Source organism: Oncorhynchus tshawytscha, linkage group LG16, assembly GCF_018296145.1.
Source record: "Oncorhynchus tshawytscha isolate Ot180627B linkage group LG16, Otsh_v2.0, whole genome shotgun sequence".
In the NCBI taxonomy this organism is placed as follows: Eukaryota; Metazoa; Chordata; class Actinopteri; order Salmoniformes; family Salmonidae; genus Oncorhynchus; species Oncorhynchus tshawytscha.
The window spans coordinates 55,086,645-55,110,096 of NC_056444.1; the positions used below are offsets into that span (position 1 = coordinate 55,086,645).

General features: G+C 40.7%; 1 protein-coding gene across 2 annotated transcripts; it reads left to right on the plus strand.

Moving 5' to 3' along the window:
- The first annotated feature begins 1,691 nt into the window (after positions 1-1,691).
- LOC112215189 (mitochondrial carrier homolog 1) lies at positions 1,692-23,343 on the plus strand. Of its 2 annotated transcripts, XM_024374127.2 has the most exons (12): positions 1,694-1,987; positions 3,940-4,024; positions 4,115-4,221; positions 4,485-4,562; positions 5,015-5,072; positions 6,508-6,559; positions 7,907-7,966; positions 8,280-8,373; positions 10,090-10,137; positions 10,349-10,416; positions 21,367-21,442; positions 21,567-23,343. In XM_024374127.2, the coding sequence occupies exons 1-12, from the start codon at positions 1,826-1,828 to the stop codon at positions 21,639-21,641; spliced, it is 963 nt and encodes a 320-aa protein (XP_024229895.2). In that variant the 5' UTR covers positions 1,694-1,825; the 3' UTR covers positions 21,642-23,343. The 2 variants fall into 2 exon arrangements, with proteins under 2 accessions (XP_042155303.1, XP_024229895.2); XM_042299369.1 differs by lacking the exon at positions 7,907-7,966 and having other exon boundaries at positions 1,692-1,987.
- Positions 23,344-23,452: the final 109 nt, after the last annotated feature.

Here is a 23,452-nt window from a genome sequence, read left to right on the forward strand (position 1 = left end):
GGTCATGGGTGCACCTCAGCCACGCTCAAGGTCCTAAACGATATCTTAACCGCCATCGATAAGAAACATTACTGTGCAGCCGTATTCATTGATCTGGCCAAGGCTTTCGACTCTGTCAATCACCACATCCTCATCGGCAGACTCGACAGCCTTGGTTTCTCAAATAATTGCCTCGCCTGGTTCACCAACTACTTCTCTGATAGAGTTCAGTGTGTCAAATCGGAGGGTCTGCTGTCCGGACCTCTGGCAGTCTCTATGGGGGTGCCACAGGGTTCAATTCTTGGACCGACTCTCTTCTCTGTATACATCAATGAGGTCGCTCTTGCTGCTGGTGAATCCCTGATCCACCTCTACGCAGACGACACCATTCTGTATACTTCCGGCCCTTCTTTGGACACTGTGTTAACAACCCTCCAGGCAAGCTTCAATGCCATACAACTCTCCTTCCGTGGCCTCCAATTGCTCTTAAATACAAGTAAAACTAAATGCATGCTCTTCAACCGATCGCTACCTGCACCTACCAGCCTGTCCAACATCACTACTCTGGACGGCTCTGACTTAGAATACGTGGACAACTACAAATACTTAGGTGTCTGGTTAGACTGTAAACTCTCCTTCCAGACCCATATCAAACATCTCCAATCCAAAGTTAAATCTAGAATTGGCTTCCTATTTCGCAACAAAGCATCCTTCACTCATGCTGCCAAACATACCCTTGTAAAACTGACCATCCTACCAGTCCTCGACTTTGGCGATGTCATTTACAAAATAGCCTCCAATACCCTACTCAACAAATTGGATGCAGTCTATCACAGTGCAATCCGTTTTATCACCAAAGCCCCATATACTACCCACCATTGCGACCTGTACGCTCTCGTTGGCTGGCCCTCGCTTCATACTCGTCGCCAAACCCACTGGCTCCATGTCATCTACAAGACCCTGCTAGGTAAAGTCCCCCTTATCTCAGCTCGCTGGTCACCATAGCATCTCCCACCTGTAGCACACGCTCCAGCAGGTATATCTCTCTAGTCACCCCCAAAACCAATTCTTCCTTTGGCCGCCTCTCCTTCCAGTTCTCTGCTGCCAATGACTGGAACGAACTACAAAAATCTCTGAAACTGGAAACACTTATCTCCCTCATTAGCTTTAAGCACCAACTGTCAGAGCAGCTCACAGATTACTGCACCTGTACATAGCCCACCTATAATTTAGCCCAAACAACTACCTCTTTCCCAACTGTATTTAATTTTTATTTATTTATTTATTTTGCTCCTTTGCACCCCATTATTTTTATTTCTACTTTGCACATTCTTCCATTGCAAAACTACCATTCCAGTGTTTTACTTGCTATATTGTATTTACTTTGCCATCATGGCCTTTTTTGCCTTTACCTCCCTTCTCACCTCATTTGCTCACATTGTATATAGACTTGTTTATACTGTATTATTGACTGTATGTTTGTTTTACTCCATGTGTAACTCTGTGTCGTTGTATCTGTCGAACTGCTTTGCTTTATCTTGGCCAGGTCGCAATTGTAAATGAGAACTTGTTCTCAACTTGCCTACCTGGTTAAATAAAGGTAAAATAAATAAATAAATAAAAAAATAAATGCCAACCTGCGTATTGCACTGTCAATTGTCTTTGACAAACACTGCCATCTGCTGGATAGAAAAGTGCATGCAGCTCATTCCCTGTCCACATGGATGAAAAGTAGTCCCGCCTCCTGTGTTTTGGTGCGCCGAGGAATCACGTGACATGCCTATATTCTTGTTTTGCTCATCTCATTTCCTACACAGTCTCCGAAATTCTCAATACCGCCGTAAAAATGGTGACACCGGAGAACTTGTCCGGCGAGACAGGTGCTCAAAGGGAGCCCAAATTTGACCGGGATGCGTCCACGACGGCCGTGGACACAGCAATCGTGCTTCTCGGAGCCGGGGTGACAGCGATCACACACCCGCTGCTGTACGTCAAACTGCTAATTCAGGTAGCTAGCTAAACTTGCAAACTCAATTTATCTAACTAAATCCACATACTTCGTTTGAGTTATGAATTATTTATCTAGCAAGCGCGAAAGCTATCACTTTGAAGTGCCACCTCATTGGGGCGTTTGAGTTTGCTTGACGCCGGTGTTGTGGCGAAAATCCTCTCCCCCTTCTACGACTTGCTTGCTAGTTGAGATTTCTGCTCTACACTCCGTTGTCAGTTTAGCATACATTTCACTGATCTTAGTAGCAGAAAGCATTTGTCTGCCGTTTTCGGCTATTTGTTTATGTGGCGCCCCCCGGGACTGCGCTGTACCCCTTACCCATGTGTCCCGTACCTAAATCCTCTACTGATTTGTGTTAGTCTATGAATAAATCTCGTTGACAAAATTCGTAATCTGTCCCATATTTTATTCGACTAGTATTTTTGAATGTGTAAGGAAAATAATTCAGCCATAGTTGTTCTGAAATGTTTATTGCTTGCCAACATTTTACTCCCCCTTCTATGTTTAATATAACACACATACATTACTTATTAATTTCGGTTTCCTACGTGACGTGAAGTTTGTTCTATAGAAAGTATTTGACTCTGATGTGTGCCACAGAAAGTATTGGACACTAGCCACAAAATTAAGAAAATTAGAAGGGGGGATTCTGGCAGGGGGGAGATTTTCGGCATAACACTGGCTAGCTGGGTGTCATAGGGCATCATCTCTCCTTTGCCTAACCTCAAATAAACCGCAATGCTCTCTCACATAAGTAAGTGTGTCTGGGGAAGACCGAAAGCAATATTTTCATATATTATTTACATTAAATGTTAATGTAAATCATCATCCCTTCAAGTTCCTGTCACAATTAGATTTATTTGTTATTGTTTGTTTATTGGTATACACAATTCAGCTTTTAGCTGCCGTGTATACACAAAATAAAAGGGAAAAAACGAAAAAGCTATGCTAAAATACCCTGCCTGGCGACCTTCCCTCTTTTCATAACTGTACTTGTCAAGATGCCACCCCTTCTTCTAACTGCAAGTGCATGCCAAGTTCCTAACACTACAACTAGCTATACAAACAAACAAACATAAACACAACATGCAACAATTGCAAAGATTTTACTGAGCTACAGTTCATATAAGGAAATCAGTCAATTGAAATCAATTCATTAAGCCCTAATCCATGGATTTCACATACCGTAGAAAAAAATTGGGGCGTGGATCAGAAATCTAGTCATTATCTGGTGTGACCACAATTTGCCTCATGCAGCGTGACACATCTCATTCGCATAGAATTGATCAGGCTGTTGATTGTGGAATGTTGTCCCAATCCTCTTCAATGGCTGTGAAGTTGCTGGATAGTGGTGGAAACTGGAACACGCTGTCATAAACATAGATCCAGAGCATTCCAAACTTGTCTGGTGAGTATGCAGGCCATGGAAGAACTGGAACATTTTCAGCTTCCAGGAATTGTGTACAGATTCTTGCAACATGGGGCTGTGCATTATCATGCTGAAACATGAGGTGATGGCGGCAGATGAATGACACGACAATGGGCCTCAGGATCTCGTCACGATGTCTGTCATTGATAAAATGCTATTTTGTTTTTTGGTCTGTAGTTTATGCCTGTTCATACCATAATCCCACCGCCACCATGGGGCACTCTGTTCACAATGTTGACATGAGCAAAACGCTCACCCACACAATGCCATACATATGGTATCTGGTTGTGAAGCCAGTTGGACATACCGCCCCCCCCAAAAAATACACCCTTGCCTTTCGTGAACTAACACTCGCACTTTACTTTTTTTCCTTCTTACTAGCACTGACTTTGCTGATGTACTTACTATGACTGAGATACTGTATGTGGTTGTCCCACCAACCTATCTTAAGATGAATGCACTAACTGTAAGTCGCTCTGGATAAGAGCGTCTGCTAAAAATGACTAAAATGTAAATGTAGATTGGACATGAGCCTCTCACCCCAACTGTCGGAACCACCATGTTTGGGAGGAAAGTGTTGTACCTCCCTGGATTCTTCTCCTATGGTGAGTGGGTCTTAATGGCTTATCATCCTAATTCCTCACCCTGAATGGGGAAGAAGAGGTGACAGGAATGTGATGTCTATCTGTCCACAGCACAGCACATCATAAGGGTGGATGGAAAGAGGGGACTCTTCCGAGGTCTGTCCCCTCGTATTATGTCCAGTGCCATCTCTACCATGGTCCGGAGTAAAGTCAAACAGGTGAAGGAATCCTAGACCCAGAGGAGAGGTAGTTCATACTCACTAGTAACATATTGCAACTGCTCTCAATCGGTCTTTGAAATTTGCAACTCTGGCCACAAAAGCTTATAATCCAACCAATCATTGGCGCTTGCTAACGTACAGTCAGAGTATCCTTATCAAATGTGAGAGACAGATGTAATTAAATAATACCTTTGTGACAGAATGCTGGAAGTACTTCATTTATGTAGTTATTGAAGACCTGACATCTTTTTTCTCTCCAGACCATTCCAGCAGAGGAGGTAGAGAATGTATCTGACAGAGATGACTTGAACACCTCCCTCAGGAAAGTGGTCAAAGAGGTGAGAGGTCAAAGTGCGATAGGGCACATAAAATGAATGTATCAAATCTCAGGTGGGTCTATGTAAAGCCATTTGAGTTTAGTAAATTGTGAGAAATAGTTTTGTGAATCATTCTTTTGTGAATCATATCATTCTCCCTTTCCTAAACATTCTTTAATTATTACGATAACTGTGTGTGTGTGTGTGTGTGTGTATATTCCTATTTAAATAAACTCATAAATAAAATAACTTGAATGGCCAGCATACCTGTAACAAGTAATTAACAAATCTACTCTTACTTTTTAGTTGATAAAGTATAACATTATGTTGAGAAATTCTTAATTTGCTGGTCTTATCTTTGTGTTTGCACTAGCTTCCAGTATAGCCTACATTGGTGATTTCTGAACGGATTAGATGTAGCAGTTTTGCATAACTATGCCCGCTGCACTGTTTGATTTCCTCTTTCTCTCAAGACCTCACATGAGATGGTCATCCAGTGCCTGTCCAGGATAGCCACTCATCCCTTCCATGGTAAGTCCTAAGGCTATTGCTGTTTTTGTCTGTTTATTTTCTCTATTTGCAAGGAGTTCATAGCTTTGTATTTTAGTGGACACTGCAGATTGGCCTTATTTATTTGTTAGCTCTAAGGTTTAGTTTCCTTGTGATGTTCTGCAGATCCAGTCACTAGTGAAAGCCTACACACCCCTTGCAAAGTCTTCACATTTTGATCTAAAAAGGAGTATATTTGTTTTTTTCCTCCTACCGATCTATACAACCTACTCCACATTTTCAAAGTGAAAGAAAAATGTCTAACTTTTGAATTTGATGATAATAATTTAAAAAAATGTGTATATATATTTGTCTTGATTGTGTATGTCTTCACGCCCACAGTTAACACTTTGTGGAAGCACCTTTGGCAGCCATTACAGCTGTGAATAAGATTTTACCAACTTTGCACAACTCTTGCACAGCTCAAGATGAGTAAATTTGGTTGGGAATCATTGATGGACAGCAATATTCAAATATTGTCTCTGATTTTCAAGCAAATCTAAGTAATGATTGATACTGGACCACTCAATACCTCTTGGAGAGCCTTTCTAGTGTGTCTTTGGCGTTAACATTTGTGTAACTGTCTAGCTGAAAAATGAAACTATTGTAGGTTAGGTTTTCAGAAGATTGAAGTGGGTTTCCCACTAATCTTTTACCTGGGCTTTTCTCCTTTTTATATTTATTTTGATCCTGATAAACTCCAAAAGTCCATGCAGGTGACAAGGATACCCATAACTTGATGCTGCCATCACAATATTTTAAAATACAAAGGATCAACAACATTGCATTCACGCCACATTACTGGCCTGTATGACAAAGTGAAAAGATGAAAGCCTGTGTTAAAGAAATCCACTCCAAATCATCCATTCAGTTTTTTAAAATTGTATTTATTTTTTATTTAACCTTTACTCAACAAGACCGTTAAAGCCAGAGTCAGTAAGTCTCAATTACATCATTTGTGATTATAAAATATCAAACTTTAGGGGCGACAAAACAAACCCAGGCAAGACGTCATAACGTGCTCTATCCGAGAGTTCTCAAGCGGCTGCTGGGCCAGCTACCCTTTAATCGGTCAGTATCAGACAACTGGTGTTCTCGTTTGCTTGTAGCCTACAAAAGTTGTATTTTTCAGCGGGACAATTACACAAATGTTAATGCCAAAGACACACCAGAATGGCTTTTCAATAGGTGTTGAGTGTTCCTGAATGGTCCAGTCCACCCCCAAAACCAAATTTACTGAGCTTGAGCAATTTTTTACAAAAACAATGGATATACTGTACACTACCGGTCAAAATCAAATGTTTTTTTGTTTAATTTTAAGGCAGCAAAATGGGAAGACTGTGTAAGGGGTGTGTATACTTTCACTAGGCACTGTAACAATGTTTGCTCCCCTGATGTTCAGTTGTCCTGTTTTTAGTGATCTCAGTGCGCTGCATGGCCCAGTTTGTGGGGAGAGAGATCAAGTACAGGTAAGGTGTGACACATGCAGCATACCTCAGATTTTGTATGCAAATTTACAAAAAGAGTAGTTGACTCATACAGGGAGGAGGTGAGGGCTCTGGGAGTGTGGTGCCTGGAAAACAGCATCTCACTCAAAGTCAACAAAACAAAGGAGATGATCGTGGACTTCAGGAAACAGCAGAGGGTGCACTCCCCCTATCTACATCGGCGGAACCGCAGTGGACAAGGTGGAAAGCTTCAAGTTCCTTGGGGTACACATCACTGACAAACTGAAATGGACCACCCACACAGATAGTGTGGTGAAGAAGGCACATCAGAGCCTCTTCAACCTCAGGAGGCTAAAGAAATTGGGCTTGTCACCTAAAACCCTCAAACTTTTACAGATGCACAATTGAAAGCATCCTGTCGGGCTGTATCACTGCCTGGTACGGCAACTGCACCAACCGCAAGGCTCTCCAGAGGGTGGTGCGGTCTGCCCAATGCATTACCGGGGGCAAACTACCCACCCTGCAGGACACCTACAGCACCCGATGTCACAGGAAGGCCAAACAGATCAAAGACATCAACCATCCGAGCCACTGCATCTCACATACAGAAGGCGAGGTGCATCAAAGCTGGGACCGAGAGACTTAAAAACAGCATCTATCTCAAGGCATCAGACTGTTAAAACAGCCATCACTAGCACATTAGAGGCTGCTGCCTATAGGCATAGACTAGAAATCACTTGCCACTTCAAGGAATGGAACACTAGTCACTTTAATAATGTTTACATATCTGGCATTACTCATCTCATATGTATATACTGTATTCTATACTATTCTACGGTATCTCATTCACTTAATGTTTAAGTATCTTGCATTACTCATCTCATATGTAAATATTGTTTTCTATACTATTCTACTGTATCTTAGTCCGTTACGCTCTGACATTGCTCATCCATATGTATATAGTCTTAATTCATTCCTACTAGATGTGTGTATTGCGTATATGTAGTGTAATTTGGGGGGGGTATTACTGCACTGTCGGAGCTTGAAGTACAAGAATTTCACTACACCTGCAATAACATCTGGTAATCACGTGTATGTGACCAATAAAATTTGAATTGATTTGACTTACCTGAATTCATCAAACATTTGGGAAGAATGTCATTACTGCAACTTAATGATTCCACTGACATGGTGTAATGCAGAATGTTTACTTATTATGCAAAAATGCTATATTAGAGGTCTACATAGGTTGAAGTGGTAGAATTGATAGCTTAGTTGCATTAGAGGCACTCAGAGGTTTTAAACACGTAAATGATTAACACTTGGCTGAAACTTCGTCTTTATTTCCTCTGGGATTGACACTGGAAGGGGGTTGTTCAGCTGCATAGCCAACATCTTCAAGGAGGAGGGCATTGGGGGATTCTTTGTGTAAGTCATGCTTTTTCCTACCAATTTGTAAAGTAATTTAATTTCTTAGCAGTTAGACAAGTGGGAGAAGTGAGACACATTTACTCTTTGGAATTAACCATCATTCTCACTGACTACATGACCGCAATGTTTATGTGGGTGTCCTAGTTTGTGTAGCACTATAGGTTGAAGGACATCATTATCCTTTATGTATACTACCTCAGCAAACCAAATTCAAATCATGGTATGACTCAATATTACTGGTTCAAAACCTTTGAAATGGTTTTGGCCTGTACTATATTTATGGCCTTGTCTATTATTGGTGTGTTTGCAGGGGGGTTGTGCCCCATGTCCTGGGTGAGGTCATCTTCCTGTGGTGTTGTAACCTCCTGGCCCACTTCATCAACACCTACGCAGTGGACAACAATGTAAGCACAGTACAGACACCTCTAAGCACTGGTCTAAGATCAGCTGTCACTAAAATAACCTCGGTTGTAAACCCGTGAGAAATTGTAGATACTTGACGAGGCCATTAGGGTAGGAAGAATACAATAACCTACTTGTCTTGTTACCCACTCTTGAATAACATGAAGAGAATTCTTAAAACATATTCTACTTCATCCTTTGTCCAGTAACGGACATGAGTTTCCATCAGATGCAATCAGGAGTTGGAACCAAATGTATTTTATAAGCTTTTTATTCTGAACAGAAACTTTGTTTGTTCCGTTCCACGGTTCCGACCAGCAAAATACAGTTCGAACCGGTTCGAACCAAAGAAAAGTACTGGTTTATATCATTCATTTCTGTAGCTTTTTAACCTGTGAAGTCAACCGTTTTTAGCTCATTAAATTACTTCACCAATCAGTGTGGATAGAGCAGGCAAACTAGTTGTTTACATGCGTGATGGACAGACAAGTGTAGCATATGGCGCAAGATGCGACTGAAATTTTTGCAGGTGGTGAGAGAGGGTTGATGAGGCTTGACATGTTGTTATGGTATGGCATGCATTATCTGAATTAGGTCCACAGAATTATAGCGGCTTCAATTAAGTAACTTTTATTGTAACTTGCTAGCTAAAAAGCTTGTGTGTATGCACAGTGGCACCAGAATTAAAAACGCGTCCTACCTTTTTGTAGTTAATAAATCTAACTTGAAACTTTAATCCATTCATCTCAAACCAATAAAAAAATCTACATCCCTATCTTCTGAATCACACTCGTAACGTCAGTATAGTAGCCTATGCTTCGAATGTGGGAGGGACCGGTAGCCTAAACACGCGCCCACACACACAGGCAAAGATTTTCAGCTGGCACTGGAATATGTTTCTGAGTGACAGAGTAAGGGCTTTGCATAGGCGCTTTGTGTTTTTTTGTGGGACTATAAAAAAAAAATGTCTGAAACGTAAAATAACGTTATTAACTGGTTCTCATGCTTTTAAAATAAAGTTTCTGTTCCCGGAACAGTATGGATCACTTTCGTTCCGTTTCTATTCCTTTAAAAAATGATGTTTTCGGGTTCTGTTCGCTAATCGGTTCCATCCCCTGTCTGGATGCAATGTATTCTTTCTACTTTTTAATGATCTCAAATGGATAGGAATAATCATATCATCATCATGCTATTCTGTTTAAAGTGAATGTGCACAGAGGGTGATGGTCCAGGGTTCAAGGCCTTCCTTGAATTTGTCTGAGGCAGGGTCTGGTAATCCAGTGACAATGGGGTACAGAGTAGGGGTTGATACCTTTCAGCTGAACACTGGGCTGGAGGGTCTGATCAATCCAGCAATGACTGGGTAGCCAGTTGACATCTGGCCCGCTCAACACTGGTTCAAGATATAATAGCTTCGGGCAGATGCCCCAGAGTCGGGGATGATAGAAGAGATCATGACATCATGTGTTGGAATACAGTATGTTCATGACGGAGCACAGTAGAAAACCAACATGATGACGCTAAATTTGAACATTTTCTGTCCACAAAACATCCCTTGCAAAAGGTGACAAGAGTATGGAATACTGGATTTAGTGAGTGCATCGCATGAAATACATTTTCACTGAGTTTTTTTTGTGCATATTTCCAAGCTGTTTTCTGCTCAGAAAATGCCTAACACCGTTATTTTATAAATGCTTCCCTCTCACACCTTTTTGCAGTTCAGCCAAGCCCCAGCAGTGAGAAGCTACACTAAGTTTGTGATGGGGGTAAGTTCAGCTGCACAACCTCTGCATGTCATTGTACAATTTTTTTAATGAATGAACTGTGGCGGTGGGGCTATTTTGAGTATCTGTTTCCCTTGTTTATCACAGTTCTAAAAGACTCCTTGTTTTACAATGCTAATCAGATGGTGTTGCACCTATGACAGTTGTGTTCACCTTGTTGTCCCATGTTTGATCTCCCTACCTCTGTCTTCAGATTGCAGTGAGTGTGTTGACATACCCATTTATGCTGGTGGCAGACCTGATGGCAGTCAACAACTGTGGGTAAGTGATTAGTAAGGCTGGGAATCACACCTCAGTTTTTCTGTCTGTTCAAAAAAGTTGAAACGTTTTTAACTCAAGATGACCAGAGCACTCACAATACAGTGCAAAAACGTGCCCCCTTCTTGTTGAAAAAATAGCTTTGATTGTCTGCTTAAAATATTCTGTTGGTAGGTATAATGAAGATCAAAATGCTGCTGCTCTTGTTGAAAAGATTGGGCTGAAATGTTGATTTGGGGTGTTTATGGTCATCAAGATTAGTTGTAATGAAGCACAGTTGAGATCAAAATGATGCTCCTGTTGGGAAGTGCTTGCGATCTCATCGAAGAGAGAACTTTGTCTGGCTCTGTAAAGCCTCTTCTTCCTTTTGTTTAGTTTACTTAAGTGAATTCTCAATTTACTCTGTTTGACAGACTGCTGTGTTTTCAGACTTCTTTGCTATTCCCTTTGCCTTATTCCGCTCAGCAATTCATCATCTATCAATGGGGATTTGGCAGTTCTAACATTATGTTTCTTGATGGGCGCAGTTTCATACATGATACAGACTAACAAATATTTTCTCACATCTTCAACATAGAAGTCATTGCAAAACCTCTTGTATGATTGCTTATACACAATTTTAGGCCGTCTTTGGAACTTTGATTTTTCTAGATATGACTGTTATACTATGATCACTACATTGAATGGGTGTAGATACTGTTTTAGAACAGATTTCAGAAGCATTAGTAAAGATGTAATCAATACACGTGGGTGATTTTGTTCCTGTTCTGTTTGTAAATACCTTGATAGGTTGACTGATAACCTGAACCAGATTGCAGTCGTCGGTTACAGTTGAAAGCTTATTTTTGAGTGGGAAGCTTGATGACAACGAGTCAATATTTAGGTCACCCAGAAAATATACCTCTGTTGATATCACATAGTGCTTTCAGAGAGTATTCAGACCCCTTGACTTTTTCCACATTTTGATACATTACAGCCTTATTCTAAAATAGATTAAATAGTTTTTCCCCTCATCTACACTCAATACCACATAATGACAAAGCAAAAACAACTTTTTAGAAAACGCATTCAGACCATTTACTAAGTACTATGAAGAACCTTTGGTAGCAATTACAGCCTCGAGTCTTCTTGAGTATGATGCTGCAAGCTTGGCACACCTGTATTTGGGGAGTTTCTTCCATTCTTCTCCTCTCAAACTCTGTCCGAAGCGCTTCTGCACAGCTATTTTCAGGTCTCTCCATAGATGTTCAAGTCTGCGTTCTGGCTGGGCCACTCAAGGACACTTCATAGACTTGTCCCGAAGCCACTCCAGCATTGTCTTGGCTGTGTGCTTAGGGTCGTTGTCCTGAGCGCTCTGGAGTAGGTTTACATCTGGGATCTTCTGCTCTGTTAATCTTTCCCTCGATCCTGACTAGTCTCCCAGTCCCTGCTGCTGAAAAACATCCCCATGGCATGATGCTGCCACCACCATGTTTCACCGTAGGGATGGTGCCAGGTTTCTTCCAGACGTGACGCTAGGTTTTCAGGCCAAATAGTTCACTCTTCGTTTCATCAGACCAGAGAATCTTGTTTCTCATGGTCTGAGAGTCCTTTAGGTGCCTTTTGCCAAAACTCCAAGCGGCCTGTAATTTTATTTTACTGAGGAGTGGTTTCAGTCTGGCCGCTCTACCATATAGGCCTGATTGGTGGAGTGCTGCAGAGATAGTTGTCCTTGGAAGGACAGAGGAACTCTGGAGCTCTGTAAGAGTAACCATCAGGTTCTTGGTCACCTTCCTGACCAAGGCCTTTCTCCCCCGATTGCTCAGTTTGGCTGGGTGGCCAGCTCTAGGAAGAGTCTTGGTGGTTCCAAACTTCTTCCATTTAAGAATAATGGAGGACACTGTGTTCTTGGGGACCTTCAATGCTGCAGACATTTTTTGGTACCCTTCCCCAGATCTGTGCCTCGAAGCAATCCTGTCTCAGACCTCTAAGGACAATTCCTTCAACCTCATGCCTTGGTTTTTGCTCTGACATGCACTGTCAACTGTGGGACCTTGTATGCCTTTCCAAATCATGTCCAATCAATTGAATTGACCACAGGTGACTTCAATCAAGTTGTAAAAACATCTCAAGGATGATCAATGGAAACAGGATGCACCTGAGCTCAATTTCGAGTCTCAAAGCAAAGGGTCTGAATACCTATGTAAATACGTTTTTTAAAAGTTTTTTGGAACTTTAAACCTGTTTTAACTTTGTCCCTATGGGGTATTGTGTGTAGATTGATGAGGCTGTAACAAAATGTGGAAAAAGTCAAGGAATCTGAATACTTTCCTAATGCACTGTACATTATCCAACATTTCACACATATAGTCCAAATCCTAACTTTTATTGCTCTGTGGTCTATAGCAATTTCCTACGAGAATAAGCTTTAGGTGAGGCAGATGAACCTGTAGCATATTACTTCGACATAATCTGACATGAGATCCTCTCTGTCTAACAGGAATAAGACTCTGGACATGCATAGCGACACCTCCTATATTTGCATTTCTATCTTTCTTATATATTCTATAACCATATATAGCTACTAGTGCATAATCAAATTAATTATCCAAGTGTGTTTCACAGATGGCCAGGATATGAATGTTTTCTGATGTTAGTAGGTTGTCGATTTCATGAACCTTTGTTTCTCACATGCTGACCACCATCGCTCGCAAGTTGATTTTGTTTACCCACACCAGAAGCGATCAGGACAAGTAGGTTGAAATATCAAAACAAACTCTGAACCAATTATATTCATTTGGGGACAGGTCAAAAAGCATTAAACATGTATGGCTATTTAGTTAGCTAGCTTGCTGTTGCTAGCTAATTTGTCCTGGTATATAATAGGGCTGGGCGGTATACCGTATTTTATGATATACCAGTATTGATACAGGGACCGGTTTTGGTTTTTACTTTGCTACTTGAGTGATCTCTCTCCACTCTTTCTCTCCGTGCCACTTTCCAACAGACCTAGCCACGCCCCCTATCACTCAAGATGCGCATTTGATGTTCCTCACGAGACACTTGCGTTCAGTCTGCATGGTCAATGCAGCACATGCAACAATGTTGATGACAACAATGCCTTTATCACTTTGCTTCTAAATCCACGAGCGTTCTATAATTACACTAATAGTTTGTCTTTTCTTAGCAAGTTGCCCTAAATCTTGACGCTAATTGTTAACCGCTAATAGCTAGCTAGCTAATACATGTACTGAGTAAGAGCAAACGTAGCAAGCTAATACAGCCTGATAATACCAGTGATGGTGTAGACCTAAATCAGCATGTTGTTTGTGCAACTGTATCTTCTAGGGTCCACTAGGAAACACTTATCAACACTTTAGTTCCTACCATGTCACAATAACTCCTCCCTGGCATTTCAATTCCTTGTCATCTCAAACAACACTGTATTCAAAGTGCCCACTATTATATTCTAACAATAGAATTAGAATAGTCTCTATTTCCATGATTCCAACAGTTTTGCTCTAATTCGCAAGTGAAATCGCAATTGCAACCTTTGGTTAAAAATAAATCGTAGATTATTTGCCCATATCGTACAGCCCTACATGGCAGTGTGGAAATTATCTCAATTGAGCAGTGGTGTAAAGTACTTCAAGTATTTGTACTTAAAGTACTACTTAAGTAATTTTTTGGGGTATCTTTACTATTTTCATTTTTGACAACTTTTACTTTACTGCATTCCTAAAAAAAATACTGTACTTTTTACTCAACACATTTTCCCTGACACCTAAAAGTAATCGTTACATTTTGAATGCTTAGCAGGACAGAAAAATGGTCCAATTCTACTCAAGTAGTATTTTACTGGGTGACTTTCACTTTTACTTGAGTAATTTTCTGTGAACGTATCTTTACTTTTACTGAAGTATGACAATTGGGTACTTTTTCTACCACTGCAATTGACTGTAGGATCACTCACTACTCATAAAGCAAATGTAGAACTTTTATTATTCAAAAACTAAAAATGCCATCATACCGTTATTATTTTAAAAAAATACTGTGATATAATATTTTGGCCATATCGTCCAGCGCTAGTAAATAAACATTGGGTTGTTATTTTACCTGACATGCACAAGGTCCTCTACTCCGACATGTAATCCAAAGATAAAACTGTAAACATAATTTGTTTCTCGTCATCTCTCCTCCTTCCTCCTTCCTTCTTTTTCTTCTTTGGACTTTTTTTTGCGGTTGGCAACCAACTTGACAGCATTACTACAGCCGACCAGAGTGTGGACCTAAGTTCATCTTTCAGTCACCCTCAAACTGGATGGACATCAGAAATAGAGGAAGGACTAAAGAACAAACAAAATATAACTATTGTAAAATAGATTGTGTCTGTAAAATGTGTATAAGATGTTTAAACTGAAGGTAGCCTAAGTGTTTATTAGTTTACTCCTCTCTAGAATTCTGAAAATATTCTGCATACGGAGATCTGATTCTCCATGCTGATGTGCGGTGCTTGAATCGCGGCAAGGTGCTCCAGCATTTTCTTGATTTGGTGCCTGAGATTATTGATTTTCTGGAATCGAGGAACGAGGAGTATGAACAGCTGTCAGAGGACTCATGGTTGCTTGACTTGGGGTTCCTTAAAGATTTAACAGCAAAACTGAACCAGCTCAACTGTGAGCTGAAAGGGAAATACCGAAACACCCACATGATTAGCGCAGTGAATGTATTCAAGGTCAAGCTGGGTTTGTGGACCTCCCAGCTAAGGAATTGGAGGCTGACACACTTCCCAAACCTTGAAAATGTGTCACAAAACATTGAAGACAAAAACGCCTTTCATCCTGAACAATTCTATGCCGATCTGAACAAGCTGGCATCAGAATTCGACTGGCGATTTCAGGAGGTAAACCAGATGGAGAAAGTTGTTGCTTTTATTTCAATCCCTTTCCTTTCATTGACATTGAAGAGCTGTCAGCTAAAATGCAGGGGTTTGCTTTACCAACGGGAGCTGACATGGAGATACTTGATTTACAAAGTGACATTGAGTTGAAAGCTAGATGGAGAGACAAGGACTTGTGAGTAGAGCGAAGTATTCACTCGTTTCATTCTGCATTCTTAAGGTGGAGATCTTCTTTGGATCCACGTACCTCTGTAAGATGGCCTTTTCAGAGATGAAAATCATCAAGTAGATAATACTGCACTCGCCTTACTACTGCACATCTAACAGATTGCATTAGACTAGCCGTCTCAGACTATGAGCCGGATTACAAAACGCTTGCAGGAAGTGTGGAGTCACAGCCATCACATTGACTGAATGAGTATTGTACATTGTTTTCCAGTGTAAATATTGAGCTCATAACAGACGGAGAGATTGTTACTGTGGGGCCTTACTTTCATATGTAGTCTATTGAGCCTGTCAGAACGGATTTAATGTTCTTGGAACAGAGTTACAGAACTGGTGCATTACTTTCCTGTGTATAGTGCATATTGAGCCTGTCATTGAACAGTTAAAGTGTTGTAACATAGACAGAGACCTATCTTACTATTAAATTGAAATAGAAATTTTTTAACATTTGATATAAATAATGAAAATAACAGGTCTTAGTATTGACCCCTATGGAACACCTTTATGACCTGAGACCTGTCACTAAGATAATTGTGAAACCATGACATGGTGTTAGAGCCCAGGCCAATCGAGGACAACTTGTTCAATAAAAAAGCATGATCAACAGTATCAAACGCATTTGACAGGTCCACAAACAAGGCAGCACAATTCATTTTAGCGTCTAAACCATTGACAATATTGTTAACAACTAATGTGGTTACTGTGCCCTGGCCTAAACACAGATGTATTTATATTCAAAATACCATGGTCAGATAAAGTTTAGTTGCTTATTTACCAAAGATTCAAGAATCTTAGCTAGAAATGGAAGCCTGGAGATGGGATGATAAAATATCAAGATCACCACTATCCCCACCCTTATGTAGTGGCAGCACATATGTTGTTTTCCATAATTTAGGAATATTTCCTGATAACATTGTTAGATTTACAATATGGGTTACTGAGCCAGCAATAAGGGGGGCTGCACACTTGGGCTTACCGGGCTCCAATTGGTCAGACCCTGTGGTGTTCCTGGTATCAGTAGCAAGTAAGCCATCAATGACTTATTTTTCTGTGAACTGCCAAAATGCAACTACCATCTTCAGAGTCAATCTGTAAAATTCCAGAATCAGCATTTAGCCCACTCTTAGAGATAGTAGGTCTAGACGCTATTTCAAAAAGATAGCCTGATTAAATAAAATGGCAGAGTTGCAAAGAAAAAGCCATATCTCAGACTGGCCAATAAAAAGAAAAGATTAAGATGGGCAAAAGACAAGACACTGGACAGAGGAACTCTGCCTAGAAGGCCAGCATCCCGGAGTCGCCTCTTCACTGTTGACGTTGAGACTGGTGTTTTGCGGGTACTATTTAATGAAGCTGCCAGTTGAGGACTTGTGAGGCGTCTGTTTCTCAAACTAGAAACTCTAATTTACTTGTCCTCTTGCTCAGTTGTGCACCGGTGCCTCCCACTCCTCTTTCTATTCTGGTTAGAGACAGTTTACACTGTTCTGTGAAGGGAGTAGTACACAGATTGTATGAGATCTTCAGTTTCTTGGCAATTTCTCGCATGGAATAGCCTTCATTTCTCAGAACAAGAATAGACTGACAAGTTTCAGAAGAAAGTTATTCTGGCCATTTTGAGCCTGTAATCAAACCCACAAATGCTGATGCTCCAGATACTCAACTAGTCTAAAGAAGGCCAGTTTTATTGCTTCTTTAATCAGCTCAACAGTTTTCAGCTGTGCTAACATAATTGCAAAAGAGTTTTCTAATGATTAATTAGCCTTTTAAAATTATAAACTTGAATGTGCTATTGGGAACACAGGAGTGATGGTTGCTGATAATGGGCCTCCATACGCAGATGTAGATATTCCATGAGAAATTGTCCATTTCCAGCTATAATAGTAATTTACAACATTAACAATGTCTGAATTTCTGATCAATTTGAGGTTATTCTAATGGACCAAAAATGTGCTTTTCTTTAAAAAACAAGGACCTTTCTAAGTGACCCAAACTTTTGAACGGTAGTGTATATCAATCTCTATAATTTGGGTACATCGGCGGGGCTGTAGTGGAGCGGGTAGAGAGTTTCAAGTTCCTTGGTGTCCACATCACCAACGAACTATCGTGGTCCAAACATACCAAGACAGTCATGAAGAGGGCACGACAAAATCTTTTCCCACTTAGGAGAAAAGATTTGGCATGGGTCCCCAGATCCTCAAAAGGTTCTACAGCTGCACCATCGGTTGCTTCACCACCTGGTATGGCAACTGCTCGGCATCTGACCGTAAGGCGCTACAGAGGGTAGTGTGAACGGCCCAGTACATTACTGGGGCCAAGCTCCCTGCCATCCAGGACCTATACAATAGGCGGTGTCAGAGGAAAGCCCATAAAATTGTCAGAGATTCCAATCACCCAAGTTATAGACTGTTTTCTCTGCTACCACATGGCAAGCGGTACCGGAGCGCCATGTCTAGGACCAAAAGGCTCCTCAACAGCTTCTACCCTGTTGCGGATGGGTCAACTTAGCTGTGGTTTGTCACTTCTAAGCCTTAGATTTCAGTTAGCTGGTTTGTCACCTAACTTGAGGTCTCCCGAACGAAACCCATATTCACCTTTGTGTATCCGAACAATACCTATTTCTATTGTGTGGAATCTTGGAGCGAAGCACATTTAAGAACAACTCAGTTACACCTAACCTATCTGGTTCTTTATATCTCAGTGTTGATACCTTTTTCCTTTTTAGATATTTAGTTAAACTTCTCCCTTTATGGTAGTCTTCTCTCCCCTTTCTATAAGCCTAGGGTACTTCTCACCCTATGAGCGTCCTCTTTCGTCCTTCGTCGATAGCCTATATACTTAGTCCAACTATTCTTGTACGGAATAATTATCTCCCAGTTAATTTCTTTTTAGACCCATTCCTTCTTGATTCCCCAATGGGACCTTTTTGTTTTGTTGTCATTTATTCAATCCATTACATCAGTTTAGCAACAAAGCTTGTCAAGCAAGTACCCTTTTAACATCAACCACAGTTTTACAGAGTAATTCCTAACTTTTTCCTATATCAGTGGTACATTGTGTCTATCCGTGCATTTTTTAAATATTTACCAGAAGTCAGTTGATCCTGAGGAGGGTAGATACTGTGCCCGGAGTTGATCTGGACAGGAATTTAGAATTTGGCTATGTTCCTAAGTTTGGAACTCTATCACTTACACTGGACGACACTCAGTACGTAGTAGCTTTCGCTGTAGACTCGTATTCAGTCGACCGGCTAGAACCGTGTATTTTTGTAGTTAACTACATCACTTTCCAGTGGATTAGTGATATGTAGGCACGTTTATCCTAACAGGTTGTAGGTATGGTACTTTGAATAGTATAGTCAGGAAAGGACTAAGGTACTTCAACGAGCGTATAAGTATAAAACGAAATACGGTTTCCAATTGGTAACAGTGGTAGTTTTAAACAAGACAAGTAGTCTATGAGTTCAGAACTCCAGGTTGTGACCCTGTTCTCTCCTTTTAGCACAGTGTATATACCCTTTCTCAGTAGTTAGACCTTGAGTACTCAGCTCTTTGTGGTCACTACTTAGGCAACTCTAACTCCCTCATCAGAGTCATCCACACTTCCTCTTCGTTAGATTGTTGTGTTTCTAACAGAGGCGTCACTAACGGAAGCGGTTTCACCAAAGCCATTTTTGGTGCTATTGCGTCAACCCCCAAGCCATAAGACTGCTGAACAATTAATAAAATCGTTACCGGACAATTTACATTGACCCTCGCCCCCCCTCTCTTTTGTACACTGCTGCTTCTCGTTGTTTATTATCTATGCGTAGTCACTTCACCCCTACCTACATGTACAAATTACCTCAACTAACCTATATCCCCGCACACTGATGCAGTACCGGTACCCCCTGTATATAGCCTCGTTATTGTGTTACTTTTTATTTTAATGTTCTTGGTAACTATTTTCTTAACCAACAGTGCACTTCAAGAAGAGTTAAGGGCTTGTAAGTAAGCATTTCACAGTAAAGTCTACACTTGTATTCGGTGCATGTGACAAATGAAGTTTGATTTGATTTTAAGTTTAGTCACAATTTCTGTGCAGCCTGAATAGTTTGCCACCTTTTTTTCATCGTTTATTTTAACCATACGATTTTTCAATTCATCATCGATCCAAGGGGCTCTAACAGTTCTCACAGTTAGTTTCTTAACAGGTGCACACTTGTCAAGAAATTGGCAAGAATAATTTTACAAATACTCTCAGGTGCTGCATCTGGATTCTCCTCCTTATACACATCAGACCAACATAAATGTTTTACACCTTCAACAAAAGAGTCCTGAGAAAACATTTTGTATGATCTCTTAAAAACTTTAGGCCCTGCCTTTGTTACTTTGGCTTTCCTTGTTATTGCTACACTGTTGTGGTCACCACAGCCAATGGGGAGTGATATTGCGTTGTAGCAAAGCTCTGCAGCATTTGTGAAAATATGGATATCACAGAACCAACACTATTGGCATACACTGTAGTTGGTTGAGTGATAACCTGTCATGTTACAGGCATTAGTCACAGTAAAAATGTTCCTCTTGAGAGGTCACCAAGAACATACATTTCTCTGTTCGCATCAGAGACCGTATCTAACATCACACACACATTCACCAGATTTTGACAGTTTGCACTTGGTGGCCTATAGCAGCACCCTAAAAGAAGATGCTTCAGATGAGGCAGGTGAACCTGCAGCCACAGCCCTTCTACTTCATTTGTCATGAGATCCTCTGAGCTTAAACAGGAATGTCTCTGAATATATACAGCAGCCCCTCCCCTGTTGACATTCCTGTCTTTTCTTTAGATGTTATCCTTGTATTCCTACTGCTGTATCATCAAAGGTGCAGTCTAAATGAGTCTCAGAAATGGCTGATATATTCATATCTGAAATGAGCAAATTTCTAATGAACTTTGTTTCTGAAGCTACATATATTTATCTGAGAGAATGTAGAACCTTTCCTGGGTAGCTTATCTAAAACTGAACCTGTAATAATATTATAGGTTGTGTTTCTAATTCTATTTCTGAGGGGTATGGGGTGCTCTCCTGTCGGCACGTGGCGGGGGTATGGGGTGCTCTCCTGTCGGCACGGGGCGGTAGTGGCGGGGGGTATGGGGTGCTCTCCTGTCGGCATGAGGGGTAGTGGTGTGAGGGGCTGCTGTCATGTAAGCATGGGAGGTAATGGGGTGTGGCGGTGCTGTCATGTCAGCATGAGGGGTAGTGAGTGGGGGCCAATGGAGTGGGGGGTTTCTGGCCTCTCTGGCCGAGTTTGTGTCTGGGTTTTATCATATAGTTGATTGGTTGGGGTTGGTAAAACTAAACCATTGCTTGAGTGGATATATTTAGCTGAACATTTTTAAATGCAGGCAATAAGAATAATAAATTGATTAGTTATCACTGTTCAATTCCCAACTGTCTGTGTACAACATCTGTCACAAAGTGTCATAGTATTATTTGCTGGAGGACAAGATTTACTATACATCATACATCATTTGTTATTACATAGGTAATTATTCAATTCCGTTTGTAAGGGTTCCAAGCATACCCGAGTCAGTGATCTCTCACTGAAGCAAGCCTTTAAGTCAAGAGCACAACAACAGTAGAAAGTACCACTGATTATGCCCTTGTTATGGTCCGTTTTCTGTACTTAACTGTACTATAGCTGGTGCCAGTTGAAAATAGTAATAATGTTGTATCTGTCTCAACTTTCATATGAAGTCAATACATAGACTTGATGGGATATGGTTTCTATTGATTTGTTTGACGTCCATTAGATCAATCCTTTAGCTTGTGGGTTCAGCTTTTAATGGATCTCTGCCTTGTGTGTTCACAGCTTAGTGGCTGGTGTTCCCCCTAACTCTCCCATCTTCAAGTCCTGGGTGCGCTGTTGGGCTCACCTGAGCCATGAGGTACAGTCCACTTATGTGGAGCAAATGGAACCCACTGAAACTGGTTGTATTTGTGTGTGAGTATATTTTTGTTTTCTCTGGTAGCGCACGTCTGAAACCTGTCTTTTTGTGCCTCACCCACCAGGGCCATCTCTTCCGAGGATCCAGCTTCTTCTTCCGCCGCGTACCTGTGAAAGCGATGGCCTTGACTGAGGAGTGATGTCATCAACCGCCGCACAACCTGTGCCACTGTTCTCCCTCCTAACTGGTACCTCAGTGAGACCAACGTACAGCCCACCAAGTCAAACCTTCCCCTCACCTTAAACACCCTGGTGGGTACAGCAGGAGCAGCAAGATATCAATGGGCTTGGTGATCTACTGATCTTTTTTTTTGCTGAATCAAAGTTACTTACAAAATAAGTTTTGTTAATTTGGTTTTTAATCTTAAGTATTAGTGTAGCCACTCAAAAGTAAGAGGTTGGAGAATTAATGTGAGCAAATCAAAATGCTATCCAATAGATGTCCTCTTGGTTGAATGCTGAGAGTATAATCTCCTTTTACTATCCCAGCCTAAAGTTGCACAATTATTTTTTATTTTTTAAATTCAAATCTATCACTTCATTTAGCCATTTATTTATTTTTATATACAGTTTTTAATTAAGTTCTATGTAAGCTTTGGAATTGGATAGTTGATAACGTCATCTATTGAAATATGCCAAATGTTTATTTTTCAAATGATCTTCTTCCCAGAAGCATGATAAGTGTTGTTGCATTCAAAGGGGATCCTTTGTCTCCTATCAGAAGTGTTTTAACCAAGAATTATACCTATTAAGGAACATCATAAACCCACAATAACTGGAGTACTCTCCTTTCAACCATAAGATTAATTAGACAACTGGTTTCTCGCAAATTCTTACAAATTGCAGCTCTAGTGTTCGCCTGCCATGAGGAGTATGAAACGGGAGGAATTCAGAGGGCAACCAGTGGTTTTCAGTGATGTCTAAAAACTTAGCCTGCCATCCCAAAAATATTTTCTCTGTGGCCATATTGACAACTGTCCTTAATGTATAATATATCAAATAAGTGATATATCTAACTGGTGCAAAATTATGGGTATGTTTGTGTTACCAATGACAAAGAAATGCTAAATTATGTGATGACAATGGCTGAGCATATTATGCATATTACGATACATTTTGCAGTCAGGCTAAGGGTGTGTGCCTGATCTTTGAACCAACCATTTCTGTTTGAGTTCCTTTTTGACTGCAGGTGAAGATCCCAATTAACCTGATAGTTTACAGTTAACCACTTGTAGTAGCATATAAATAAAAGGAATCACCTTACCTCCTCGTTAACATGATCATATTGTGTCTCCCCCTGCCCCCATGATCAGTGTTAACCACAAAATGATCTTGACCGGGTTTGGTATAGGCTGTTTTTGTCCTTATTCCCAATTTTTATTTTTATTTTTTTGCAATGAATTGCTCTAATCATGTCTACTTGAAGTAATGTGTGGAAAAAAGCTTGCAGAAGAGACCTGCTTTGCTAAGTGTGTGAGTGGGTTTATGATGTGTGCATCTTTATACCATGTAATTGAGAATATGATGTCCAGTGCTGTAATCTTTCTGTATGTTTTTTGTTTCTCAAAATGTCATGAGCATTCACTCGTGTGTGTGTGTGTGTGTGTGTGTGTGTGTGTGTTCCAGTCAAACATTCCCTGTAAACTGTGATCTCCGAAAGAGGGAGAAGCAATGGCGAGGCAGTTGCTTTGCGACCTTGCATTTCCGATGTCTATTTTCCTGAAATAATATGAAACCTGGCATTCTTGTCTATTCTACAGTATCTGTGTTAGGTTAAAAACAATCGTTTGATCTGGTTTTATATATTTTTTTAAATGAAATTACATGGATGATGTGATGGTCTACAAGTAGTCATTTCTCTGTGACCAACTGGGCAGACACACACACATTTTTGTGCCAGGCAACAGCTTGAATGAGAGGGTCAAAAAGTGGTAATTTCCTGTAAATGTAT